Source organism: Bemisia tabaci, chromosome 2, assembly GCF_918797505.1.
Source record: "Bemisia tabaci chromosome 2, PGI_BMITA_v3".
NCBI classification, from domain to species: domain Eukaryota; kingdom Metazoa; phylum Arthropoda; class Insecta; order Hemiptera; family Aleyrodidae; genus Bemisia; species Bemisia tabaci.
This window is the reverse complement of record NC_092794.1, coordinates 30,732,614-30,746,292: the sequence shown is the minus strand read 5'-3', so window position 1 is coordinate 30,746,292 and position 13,679 is coordinate 30,732,614. Positions and strand designations below refer to the sequence as shown.

At 42.0% G+C, this 13,679-nt stretch overlaps 1 protein-coding gene across 9 annotated transcripts in view; it reads left to right on the top strand.

The window, feature by feature from the left end:
• The window catches only part of PsGEF (Protostome-specific GEF), a 516,326-nt gene that overhangs the window by 220,315 nt on the left and 282,332 nt on the right, over positions 1–13,679 (top strand). For 8 of the 9 annotated variants that reach the window (XM_072297127.1, XM_072297130.1, XM_072297124.1 and 5 more), the window contains exons 11-13: positions 519–681; positions 4,198–4,323; positions 10,014–10,236. In XM_072297127.1, the coding sequence (XP_072153228.1) occupies positions 519–681; positions 4,198–4,323; positions 10,014–10,236 (512 nt within the window). The remainder of the gene's footprint in view (positions 1–518; positions 682–4,197; positions 4,324–10,013; positions 10,237–13,679) is intronic. The other variant, XM_072297125.1, reaches the window with a different exon arrangement.

The window sequence follows — 13,679 nt, the reverse complement described above, 5'->3', positions numbered from 1 at the left end:
AAAAAATTGGTTTGGTTCGAAGGACAAACCAAAACCCGAAATTTGTTGTGATGTGTTATTGTTGTATCCTTCATTGTGAAACTGAATGATGTACAGAATTGCAAGAGTATCATTGCCTCCAATCACTGAACCGGATCCGGGGACGCTTAGCTATTAGTACTAAATTAGCCTTTACCCTTATGCAAGTGTCCGTGGCTGAGTGGCAGCGACACCTATTCGTCAACCCTTTGTGCTCACAACTTTAGCGTTTAGAGTGTCTCTTAATACTGGCCCCATAAGATCAAATATATCTTTCCTGTTTTCGCTTTTTCACACCTTTCGTAGTTTTTTCCGTTTTGTACTTTGAAGAATTTTGTGTCCAGAGTTGACCCTTTTCCAATATAAAGGACTCAGGCGTCTCTCTAAAGCTGTATGTGGCTTTGCCAAAAGAAAAAAAATTGGCAGGCAATAGGTCCTTAATGACCCCAGACATATTGACTGAAACTCATCCCTGGTCTCGTGTGAATAAATTTGTGCAGATCCCGAGGACAGTCTATTCTTGCGACACCTGGAGTTGGATCCACCAGGATCAAAATTGGAGAGCCGGAGAGGAGGCCGAACGCCCTTTACAACGACCCGGAAGCTGACGAAAGCCCCCGGACAGAGCTTCGGATTTTCTATAGCGTGGACTCATCCCCCCAGGTATCATCTCAAATTGCATTTTCTTATCGGTTCCGTTCGTCTACTAATACGTTTGGCATGAACTGATATTACTAGTAGCATCGTAAAATTGGGTATTTGTAAAAAGCGCAGAACTGGTCATTTTGATGAGTTTCTTTTTTATGAAATAAAAATTCTTAGAAAATTCCTGAACAGAAACAGTTCAAGAATCAAAGGTAGGTACATAAACAATTCGGTTCTAAAATTGTGAAGAAATATTGAGAGATTGAAGTTTATTTTTTACGTATTTTTCTCGTAAAAAATGGTTACCTCGAGATTTTTCTTTTTTTATTACCAAGTTTTAAAATTACTTGAAATTATCGGTACAAAACGTGGTAGCAATGCTCCTGTAGGTGATTGGGAAATTTTCAAGTTGAACTATTGCAACTGTTTGCAGTGCTGTTAATTCCCTCTGACACTTATCTCGTGAATGCTCGCAGTTATTAGCGTTTCGCAGGGTCCTTAATATTTGTGAAAGAAACAGCGCTTCCTCACAAAATCTTCTGAACAGAGTATGACCACTCACGGCTCCGTTGAAGGAAAGTTATATGAAAAGTGAATGTACATCTCCGATCTCTTCGGTATCTTCAAGTAGGGTAAAAATACTATGTTTTTAGCCAAAAATCGAAATGTGTTGTTCGAGCTCCTCGAAATATATATATATATCGACTTTTAGGTCTTTTTCTCAAAAAAATTACGAAATCGAAGAGATTTCCATTTTTTTCAGGAACAAATCTTATCGCAAACTAAAATCCAATTATACCGTTAAAAAGCTCTTGCTTTCAGCTTTCTAACGGTCTATAGATTTTGTAATTTGGAGCAACTGGCCGCCTACAAATGTAAACTGAATTTTACTGCAACAATTTCAAGGAATTTTCCGCCCACTCGGACGGCCGGTTCCCTTGCATTTATCTCGGCTGTTTTTGAAGGTAAAAAAAAACAAAAAAAAAACATGCACACCGTTAGAAAGATCTAGAGTACCTGTATAGGGAGAGTACCGACAGATCGGTTCATGGAGGGCTTAGGGCCCAAAAGTGCAGCCACCCTTCTAACCAACTTTTAACGCACAAAATTTCACTGCCAGTCTGCAGATCCCAATTCTAACCAAGATGGCCAAGAATGTACAGAAATGAGCGTTCTTCCGCGAAATTGAGTAAATTTCTGCAAAAACTGAGTCAAACACGTGCTTAATAAAGGACGGTTCGTAACAAAAGTATCAGTAAATCGCTCTGGATAATTGAAATTCATAGGTTGGCTGCCCTTTTGGGCCCTAACTTTATTCGCGGAGGCATCGGTGAAGGCCTGATGGACTTTCGGAGTTTCAGATCTGTCAGCACTCTCCCTATACAGGTACTCTAGAAAGACCACACTCTCAGCTTTCTATTGGTATAATAATTTTTGAATTTTGAGCAACACAACGCCGGCACATAGGAATTTTTACACATTCGAATTAAATACTAAATAAATAACAACAGACGTTGCATGCAAATATTTCAAAAGTACAGTAATTGATGTTAAATTTGTATTACTATTAGGCACCGGTGCCTAATAATTGCCGTTAAAAAGCTCTTGCTTTTTGCTTTCTAACGGTCTATAGATTTTGTAATTTGGAGCAACTGGCCGCCTACAAATATAAACTGAATTTTACCGCAATAATTTCAAGGAATTTTCCGCCCACTCGGACGGCCGGTTCCCTTGCATTTATCTCGGCTGTTTTTGAAGTTAAAAAAAAAAAAAAAAAAAAAAAACATGTACACCGTTAGAAAGACCACACTCTCGGCTTTCTTTTGGTATAATAATTTTTGAATTTTGAGCAACACAACGCCGGCACATAGGAATTTTTCGAAACTATGTCCAAAAACGAAGAAATACGGGTGGCTCCAGTCAAAGTCAATTTCTCGCCGCCCAAATGCACCAAAATTAAAAACCAACATGTCGTTAGAAAGCTAAAATCGATGTGTTTCACAGCCGTGGTATCTATCCTGGTATCTATCCACGTGATTTACATAAAAGAAATTCAATGAATTACAAATATAAAGCAACGTTACATATCTAATAAAATAATTATCGGAAAAACTAGTATTTTAAAATTCTGCTTTTTTTTATTTAGAAATTAAAACCTTTAAGATACTTGTTTCATTGCTGAACATTCTTCCTCTCACACTCCGTTTACACTCTCATTCATACTTTGCAGATATCTTTTTGACGGAAGTTCGGAGATCTCCTATCTCTTTAACTTTTTCACTAAAATTGTACCATCTACGAGGTTCACACCAACAAAATGTCACATTTAAAATGTTTTTCTAGTTCATATTCATATCTCCTCATTGTTTCCACAATCACTTGTCTAACCATGTGGGTAGGTGCCTCCAATCCCCTCCTAATGTCTTTGTTCGTTACGGGAATCAAGGTCCTCCACAAAAATCTAATAGAACCATCAACTGGAAGCTTTCTACTTTATTTATATATTACTTACTTGCATAACCCCACAGTTGTGAAACATACTGCTATGTAGGTTTTAATATTTGATTATATAGTAAAATTTTTATTTTTCTTTGCCAATTTTAATCTTTTTTGTAACAACTGATACATCTCTGAAATACTTTTCTTTCAATTATTTCACTTTAAACATAATATTATCTGTAATCGTAAGTGTAGTAGAGTCCACATAATTCTAAATACCTAGCGCTTATAAACGGGAGGAACCTGTTCATTTTCTATCAGAACTGGTAATTGCGGCATTTTCCAATTTATAAAAACAGTATGACCAGATTTAGGTGCGTTGAGTGTAGGAGCACCATTGACAGAAACTCGTCCAACCATTTCATCAAAAAATTATTTTAATTAATGGTTAGAAATAAAAAATGTACTTATATGTCTCTTTCTGCTACAGCAGTATCATCTGCAACATTGCCGATAAGGCCTCTCTCCGGTTTCGTGATGTCGTTAGAGATGATATCGTGCTAGAGTATCCAAAAGTCACCTACCACCCCAGTAACTTTTTTCCTATTTAACATAGAAATAAGAAACTTTGGGGGTGTATGTAGGTCTAAAGTAGCAACTGTTAGGTCCGGCCGAATTTTTCTGGGGGATGGGGGGTAGTCTTCTTTTAGGGGGGCAAGGGGCACCTTTTTTTTTTTAAATGGCAAGCCTCATCCCCTTTGTGACGTCTCATTCAAAAGACAAGAAAAAACGAACAATTTTGGCGCACACCGCAGGTCAAATTGTTGATTTTTCACAAAATGGGGACGGTCAAAGTTCAAAATAACGGAAATTCGGCATCTCCGTTTTTTGGACGGATTGGAATGAGCCTTGTTAGCCTGATGCTTTTTGGTAAGAATAAAACGATTCTGCTATTGATTTTCCGGAAAATTTAGTCCTTTTCAAAATGGCGGCGGCCGAATGTAATAGGGTTAAATGAGTATTATGAGTTTTCAAAATAATTTATTTACAGGAGACAGTAATTTACATGTAAGTTTTTTTTTTCATCACTAACAGAGTCGAAAGAGTGGAACTAGGAATGCCTGCCGATAGAGCAGGGCTTCGACCGGGTGACTCAGTTGTCTTCATCAATAAAGTGAACGTTGTCACGCTTCCTGAAGAGGAGGTGTTGTCTCTTATCAAGTAAGTTTTCCATGGGCTTTATATTTATTTGACGCTAGCGACCCTTACGTGCTTCACACGTAGCAGTTTATACAGACCTAATGGCAGGAGAAAAAATACGGTGATTTTTGGATTCAGTAGCCAAAATTACACAAGAGCCATTTATCGCATGCTTATTCAAATTTCCTCTCTGCTCCTAACATTAATATTTTTTCGGACAAGTGCTCCTTTCCGCCTTTATAACGCCATGTAAAACTCATCCGATTGTTATGCGTCGGAGAAGAGAGGGAAATTTTATTTCTCACACAACAAGTGGAGTTATTCCCACTCAATTCTTGACGCTGCAAATGATCCTCGTTCTCTTCCAAAACCTTCGGAAAAATCAATATCCCAAAAAAAGGGGATTTTTTGAGCTGAAAAATCTATTTTTCAAAAATTTTGTAGATTTTAGATGAAAAATAGGATCATTTTCGGATTTAGAGGCAAAAATTGAATGAGAATCAGCCACTAGTTACCTAAGGAAAATGTTTTCCTTATTCCCTTTCCGGCGCACAACAACCGGATGAGTTATACATGGTGTCATATGGGCAAATAGGAGCACTGGTCGGCAAAAACCTCGGTATTAGGATTAGAAAAGAAACTTTAATAGGCATGGAATACTAAATTCCCTATGAGATTTTGGCTGCTGAATCCGAACACGGATTTAGCTTTTTTCCATCATGCACAGATTTTCCGGAACACTGCACGGAAAAAAAAAGAATTGCTGATTCAGCAATTCAATTGCTAAAAACAGTGAGTGCAATGTTTCAACGCAGTTTTTACAACAAAAAAATGCTACTTTAACCACCCCCATGGTTAAATTAGTTTACAATGTGGTTAAAGTAGCATTTTTTTATGTTGTAAAATCTGCGTTGAAACATTGCACTCACTGTTTATTAGCAATTGAATTAATGAATCAGCAATTCTTTTTTTTCCCCGTGTGATAGGTACTTCTCTGGAAAAGCTTGATTTGTAGGGAAAATTCCTATTTTTGCGGAGAACATTGACGTAATACCGAACCCGAAAAAACGGACGTGATGTTCGATATCAGCGTTCATAAATCTATCCGAGGTGGGTTGAACAATTTCAAACAGATCTAAAAAAATTAAAAATGGACCATTGCTCCCAGTAAGTACGTATCATCGTTAATAACTCGATCACTTGCGCTATTTTTGTGCTAAGTACATTGAAGAATATTTGGAATGGATAAATTGTCTTTCGCGAAATTTTCTTGTATGCTTCCCATTTTCTTAGTGATTGATGCTTTTGATCAGCAAACTGAAAAGACAACATTGCAAAACAGAGATTTCTCAGATCGAGGAGTGGAATAGGATAGTGAAATATTTGCGATGGACCGTTTGATGGAGGCTTGAAACAAGAAATGTGTTACTGAGTCCAAGAATACAAAAGCCTAGGACACCGTGTGCCTCGCGGTAGGCCCTACAACGACTAATTTCTAATTCTCAACCCCAGCACGCACCCTTGGTGAACGCGCAATGCGTGAAATATTCCTTCGGCGCTAACATGCGCTTTACAGTATCTGAACTGTGTTTGACGCGATCATTTAAACTCGCGTACTTAGCGTTCTTCAACTCATGATTTGATTTTTTTTTTGTAATTTTGAGGTTCTTGTACACTCCGTATGGATAATTTTCTTCAATATAAAAACAATAAAACATGAAAATCAAATTATTTTTCTCTCTTAACGTTTTTTAATGGCCCGGAATAGAAATATCGAAAATAAATAGATTTTAAGATATACTATGAGCACGCATACTTTTGATGAATATTATAGCAATCGCGTTCAATTTTAGAGTACGTACCTGGGAAAATTTTAATTTATTTTGGGGAGTAATTGCAATCGCACAGTAAAGTAGCGACTGCTGAAACTTAAGATTGCAGGACTCAGCGTTTAATTGGAATTTGTTTTGGTAATGCGACGCTAGAACACACAGGGTTATTCAAAAGTTACGCACCACTGGCCATAACTTTAGTTCTAATTATGATATCGATTTGCGGTTTGTGGCGTCCTTCCTCATATCGAGGGGGAAACTTTTTGAGGTACTTTTCAGTTCTTCACCCCCCCAGGGGGAGGGGGGGCGGGGAGCAACTCAAAAATTTCAAATGGCAACCCCCATCATGTGATACATCGTTAGAAAGAGCATAAAAAAAGAAAATTTTTGGCGCAAACCGGAAGTCGATCTGACCCCCCTGTCAAAAGTTAGGGGGGTCCAAAGGTTATTTAGGGGGTCCGTACCTTCATTTTTTAGAGTAGCTTCGGCGGCTCTTGGACATACCGTTTCTCTTTTCAAAGAGTCCTCGAATACTCCAAGTCTGATACCGAAGTCTTCATATTGCCCCCGGGCCACCACAGCCCCCCCGTAGGGGGGGATGGGCCTGTTACAATGAAACATTGCATTAAAATGCGAAAAGTCACAGAAGAGCTTCAAACTTAGCATCAAATCCGAGTGGAACTTCTTGCAAACGCAGCCTGCGACTTTAAAGTGAGTTTTCAAAACTCTTAGCCCCCTGCCCCCCTCATTTTTGAATGCAGAGCGGGTAAAAACCGGGAAACTCACTACAAATAATTCCCGAAACTAATGTCCAACTTGAGGAGGACCCTTGAAACGTTGCGATCAGTCGGAGCATTGGAATACAAGGACTGCCACCCCCTTAAAGTACGGAAACATCCAAAACACCCCCGCTGCCCCCCTCATTTTTCGTTGCGGAGCGGGTGAAAACCGGGAAAATCGCCAGAAAATGATGCCCGAAACCACTGTAGAACTTGACGAGAACCCTTGAAACGTTGCGCTCAGTCGGAGAACTGCAACACAGGAACTGCCGCCCACTTTAAGGACGGAAACATCCATAAAACCCCCGCTGCCCCCCTCTTTTTTCGTTGCAGAGCTGGTAAGAACCGGTTCATCGTTTCTGGCGATTTTCCCGGTTTTTACCCGCTCTGCAACGAAAAATGAGGGGGGCAGCGGGGGTTTTATGGATGTTTCCGTCCTTAAAGTGGGCGGCAGTTCCTGTGTTGCAGTTCTCCGACTGAGCGCAACGTTTCAAGGGTTCTCGTCAAGTTCTACAGTGGTTTCGGGCATCATTTCTGGCGATTTTCCCGGTTTTTACCCGCTCCGCAACGAAAAATGAGGGGGGCAGCGGGGGTGTTTTGGATGTTTCCGTACTTCAAGGGGGTGGCAGTCCTTGTATTCCAATTCTCCGACTGATCGCAACGTTTCAAGGGTCCTCCTCAAGTTGGACATTAGTTTTGGGCATTATTTGTAGTGAATTTCCCGGTTTTTACCCGCTCTGCAACCAAAAATGAGGGGGGCAGGGGGCTAAGAGTTTTGAAAACTCACTTTAAAGTCGCAGGCTGCGTTTGCGTTAACATCGGCAAGAAGTTCCACTCGGATTTGATGCTAAGTTTGAAGCTCTTCTGTGACTTTTCGCATTTTAATGCAATGTTTCATTGTAACAGGCCCATCCCCCCCTACAGGGGGGCTTTGGTGGCCCGGGGGCAATATGAAGACTTCGGTATCAGACTTGGAGTATTCGAGGACTCTTTGAAAAGAGAAACGGTATGTCCAAGAGCCGCCGAAGCTACTCTAAAAAATGAAGGTACGGACCCCCTAAATAACCTTTGGACCCCCCTAACTTTTGACAGGGGGGTCAGATCGACTTCCGGTTTGCGCCAAAAATTTTCTTTTTTTATGCTCTTTCTAACGATGTATCACATGATGGGGGTTGCCATTTGAAATTTTTGAGTTGCTCCCCGCCCCCCCTCCCCCTGGGGGGTCGAAGAACTGAAAAGTACCTCAAAAAGTTTCCCCCTCGATATGAGGAAGGACGCCACAAACCGCAAATCGATATCATAATTAGAACTAAAGTTATGGCCAGTGGTGCGTAACTTTTGAATAACCCTGTATAAACGATGAAAAAAATTAAAATTTAAGAATATCGGCCGTGTTCCGCGATTGAGCAATGCAAATCTTCCTCCTCTTCTCTTCTTGTGAATGAAATTATTAAACTGCCCCAGCGACCCTCAATTTCCCGGCCACTACGCTTCCCACGCTAGAGTTTAAAAATGAAAAGTAAAAAAAGAAAAAGATGCGCGGCTGCCGAATTCAGGATTCCCGACGGACTGAGCTCAAAACAATCCCGCCGGTGAGCGAGATCTTGCGACACCGCGCGCTCGAGCCGTGCAGAGTCATATAAGTATAGCATAACCATGGCAACAGCGATCCGGCCTTCCGTCTCCAAAATCCGCGTGACCCACTGAGAAACTGGGTCGGCACCGGTAGCCACGGGGGACTCCCCCGGCTTTCCCGTTGCGGACCCCCGGGGGGCGCTTACACCGCCTAATGCGGGACGAAGGGCAGAACCTCCGGTCCAAAGACGGCTCCGATCGGCCCTGCAGGAAGGGAGCCAGGCCGATTTTTCCGAAAACCGTCGGAGGGCACCAGCGCACCCCCTGAAAAAGGGATCGCTAAATCCAACCTGACCGAACGTCGCCGACCCGCAGACGGAACCGGGAACCCGGGGGATGAACGGGAAGGTAAAAAGTGGGGCACTCCGTGCGGGGGTCGTGAAAAACGGCCTTCGGGGCGCAGCGCCCCTCCGGGGAGGTCGGAGTCGGTGATTCTCGGAACTTAAGCTCCGGCCACGCGGGTGCTTCCGGGCCGAATCCCGAGCCGAAAGGACGAACGGGGCGGGACCGGCCGCGGTTTTCCCGAAAAAACCCTTAGGGGGTGCAGCAACCCCCCGGAGGGTCGAACCGGAAAACCCGGCGGGGGGACCGGAGACCCGGCCGCAGGGGTCCCGCCGGTGGATCCTCAGGGGCGTGGGACACGGGGGTCCTTGGGACGGGGCCTAGAATCTCAAGGTCACGGCGGACCGTTTACAGTTTCACGTATTAGGGCGCCAGCGCCCCCCGGATGGAGGGATCACGAAATCCGACCTTATCGAACGGAGCCGGAGCCGACCCGGAGCCGACCCGCAGACGGAACCGGGAGCCCGGAGGACGAACGGGAAGGTACGAAGTGGGGCACTTCACGCGGGGGTGGAAAAACGGCTATTCGAGGCGCAGTGCCCTTCCGGGGAGGCTGGGGTCGGCGATTCTTTGGAATTAAGCTTCGGCCACCCGAGTGCAACCGCGTGCCGAATCCCGAGCCGGAAGAACGAACGTGGCGCGAGAGGTGGCGGTTTTCCCGAATAAACTCTTAGGGGCTGCAGCAACCCCCCGGAGGGTCGGACCGGAAAACCCGGCGGGGGGACCGGAGACCCGGCCGCAGGGGTCCCGCCGATCGATCCTAGATCCTCCTTCATTAGATATTTTCAGAGGCTCCCACATATTTTAATGCTCCTCCATCTCCTATAATCACAATGATGATACTTACAAGTTGGTAACATTTGGATGTTATTGCGCGATATTTTCGTGGATTAATATTGCTCAAAACTTTAGGGAAAATTCCTATGAGGTATGTGCACTCTCTAGGCACTTTCCAAAAATGTAAGACTTATAATTTACTGAACAAGCTCAGTCTTTGGATATTAATATGGGACACTTCTTTTGAGCCTGATCTTCAAAGTTTACACAATTTTACCTATTCTCCGAGCGTTTAATCTGCCTCTGATGTTGGCCTCTATTCAAGCACATCTCGTTTTTGTTGCAGAGCTTGCGGCAATCAACTCAGCATTGAGGTCTACAGGAGGATAGTACCCAGTGGCATGATCAATCGGGGCTCGACGCCGGGACCCCCGGTTCCAGTGCCAGAAAAAACCAGTATTCTGCCACCTCGTTCTGTATCTAGTCCAGGAGCTGTTGGTCTGCCATTCGATGGTGATCGTCAGTCCAAATCTAGACTACAACATCCACAAATTACCTTCACGACTGAGGTAGGCGCTGGCATAATGGTTTAGTTATTTCCCTTGAGGTGGACAACACCTTGTATCCCAGTTAAACGTTTACTCTAGATAAGTAGACTTCTGTTGTGTTACCAATGAGAGAAACGTGACCGTGCTTTGTCAACAGGGGCTATGAGGGAAATTTGTTACATTTAGTTTTGTTCATACCCATTTACATCTTTTCAATATACAAGAGGATTATGCATTTTGGAAACCTTTCACACTAAGATATTAAAAAACGTCTAAAACGTTCCCCCAATCAACCCGCAAGTTGTGATATATATATATGTGTGTGTGTGTGTGAGGGTGTGTGTGAGGGTGTGTGAGGGTGTGTGTGTGTGTGTGTGTGGGAGGGTGAGGGTGTGTGTGTGAGCGAGGGAGGGTGTGTGTGTGTGGGTGTGAGGGTGAGAGGGTGTGTGTGAGGGTGTGTGTGTGTGTGTGTGGAAAACAAATCCGTACCTAAAAATGAATGGCCGATACCTCATTAAAAAACTCCATTTTTTATTAATGCCAACCAAAATCAATTTTTTTAATTATATAAGAGATATATACACCCGGTATTTATCGAATGCTTTGGGGTTGATTAACCTCTGAAAGTTTTGTCCTAAAGCTCAATTTTCGACCGTTTCCGAGAAAAAGATAGTGGACGGGTGTTCTGGAACACCCGGTATACATAGCCACTACATTAGCTCCGTAAAGCGCTCTGCGACTCCTAATCGCCATTGGAATCTATCCTTCCATGGATCATCAATTAAATGATACCCCCTGATTTCCTGATCCACTTTCTGTCATCAACCTTTTACAGACGTCCACAACACCTTCTTTCGAAACCATATGCCCACATACCATTCATGAAATCATATCAAAACCAAATAAACCCATCACGATAAATGAGTGAAATTTATTTAGGTAAATCGTTTTGCCCGCGCTTGATTCCTTCGGGATACTGTGGTTGCATGTCACCGGCATTGCTTCGGTCAAAAAAGACGATATTCTGCCAAGTTCTTTGAGCATAACATAGATTTTTGTGATTTTGGGGCTAAATTGGTGATAACTTTTTGACAGCTTCAATCCGAGGGAAAAACTACAATAAGAAAGCCGACTCCTAAGTGTGATTTGATAAGACATTGACTGAGCACGTTCCCGCATGGTTCCGAGGCACTCTGGACTTAAGAACAGCGTTTTTTGACCGTTTTTTGTTTTGCTTTTCTGGCCAATATCCCACTTAATGTTAAAGTGAGACAAATTATGTCGCAATGAGTGTCCACTTACATTTAATTTAGACCGAAGAATCAAATTGTCTTGCTCCTGCATTGCTTCACGCATTTGGGGGCCAAGATTTGTAGTTTCGGGGATGTTTTCAATACTCGTAGTTGAAATTTGCTAGGCCCAAAATTGAATCCGGGTTTGGTTGAGTTAATAGTTTTAACAAATAATAATTAGCTGGATCAGATTTAATGTGGGAAAAATTGCTGAAAGATTGTGAATTTATTCGGGGAGACATTTCTTTTACCTCAAACCTTTATTTTTTCACCATTGATCCACATGAAGAATGAAAAAAATGACACTTTTTACTTTTGAACAGCCATGCAACGTCGTTCCTCAGTCAAGGAGACCTCTCAGCAATTTTGTTTCAACTAAATTTGATCTCTCACCCAAGTATACCAATGAATCTACTCAAAATGATATATTATTTTCCAAAATTTAAAAGAACATAGAGAGCTAATGGATATAATTTTTGGTGGAAAATTAAAAGTTTTCCGTTTGAATATACCTTAGAATTAGACGTCTGAGTAAAGTGATGGGAACAAACCATTTATAGAGTTAAAATCGCAATCCGCAAAACGCAATCTTTGAAGAGCTTGAAAGAATATTTTTATTTTAGGCTGAAACAGTGCTGGTAACACCCGTTTACAAGATCCTGAAGGCGGTTTCATTTAGTTTCACTCAGACTAACCGTGCCATGTCAGATATATGCTCTTATAAATATTGTGCAATAATCGGATGTTGTTTGAAACAAGGATGGAAGTTTCTAATGAGCACTAAATCACCAATTCAGAAGAATAAATGGAATGTAAAAGCCATTAATAAGGCTCAGTGATCTCTGATGAATTGGCTCGACCAGTACAATTTCCTAAGCACCTAGACCGGCAAAGCATTCCCAAATCACTCTTATATAGAATAATTGTTAAAACTTCTCAAGGATTCAAGCTAAAATGCAGCAATTGTTTGATCCTGAATATAATTTCAAATTAATGTAATTAGGTATAGTTCTCTCCACATCACTGCACCTGCGCGTGTACCTACTTCCTTAAGATAGAAGTTGGACTTAGCCTCAAAACCGAGGAAATGAGCGTCAACAAAAAAAAATCACACTATACTAACATTACCAGTTTCAAAAACGTTCGATCATTCGAGGAAAAAACGTAGAACTCCTTACCGACCCGTCAAGATAGCTCCATAGTCTAGGGAATGCTGCCGTGACAGAGAAAGAGCAGTGAGTGTCAAATTTTCGAAATCGAGTTACCTTCAAAATTCGTCCAATCTCTTTTAGATGAAACCACTGAAATAGCTAAAATAGAAAAATTCATCTTAATCGTACCAAAACGAGACTTGTGAGGAAGCCGTAAGTGCGCAAAAAATGACGCAGTTTCAGGCAGGACAGCAGTAAGTAACAATATTCCTCAAGAGAGCCAATGAAAACAGTGCTTTCAAGTAAAGTGCCGCCCTCCTCTGCCACTTTCTTACCCGGAAACGTGTTTGCTGTGTGTTTAAAACGCAACCACGAAAGCATGCGGAATATAGCACTAATAGCTGTCTTGCCTATAACAAGAACCTAGCATGAAAATGAAAAATACCCTATTTATGTAATGGAAATGTAATCAGTCAATTTTTATTGATCATCCAAACGATTTCTTGGAGTTTTTCGGACGAGTAGTGTCGGTGTGACAAAAAACGGAGACTTCTTTCAATAAAAAATCCGGTCAAAAGCTTCTCAGCCCGTTATCCTAAAACTTCATTTTTGCACTTACTGCTCTCTTTACTAGCACGATAGAATTTATATTTTAGCCCCTTGGCTCCAACCGGGTAGCCAAATTTTTGTGGTTGTTATTATTCTAATTTCCCCGCATTTTTTTAGTAGCCCCATATTGCGATATGGCAAAAAATGATGCCCGGAAAGAATATTACTTCTGTCTTTAACTCTTAGATGACTAGCCGTTTTTACCTACACAAATGCCTAACCCGGGCCTGCGACGCCCGTATCGAGTATAAATGGTTATTCGATAGCTGTGATGCTTTTTTCTCTGTTGTACCTACTATAATTTTATGACTTTCATACTTCGTCTTTTATAAAGAAGGTCCCACATTCTCTTTCCACCCCTAAACTGCCCCCTCCTCCTCTAAATCCCCCACTCTCCTCTCTCCGCAGTCCC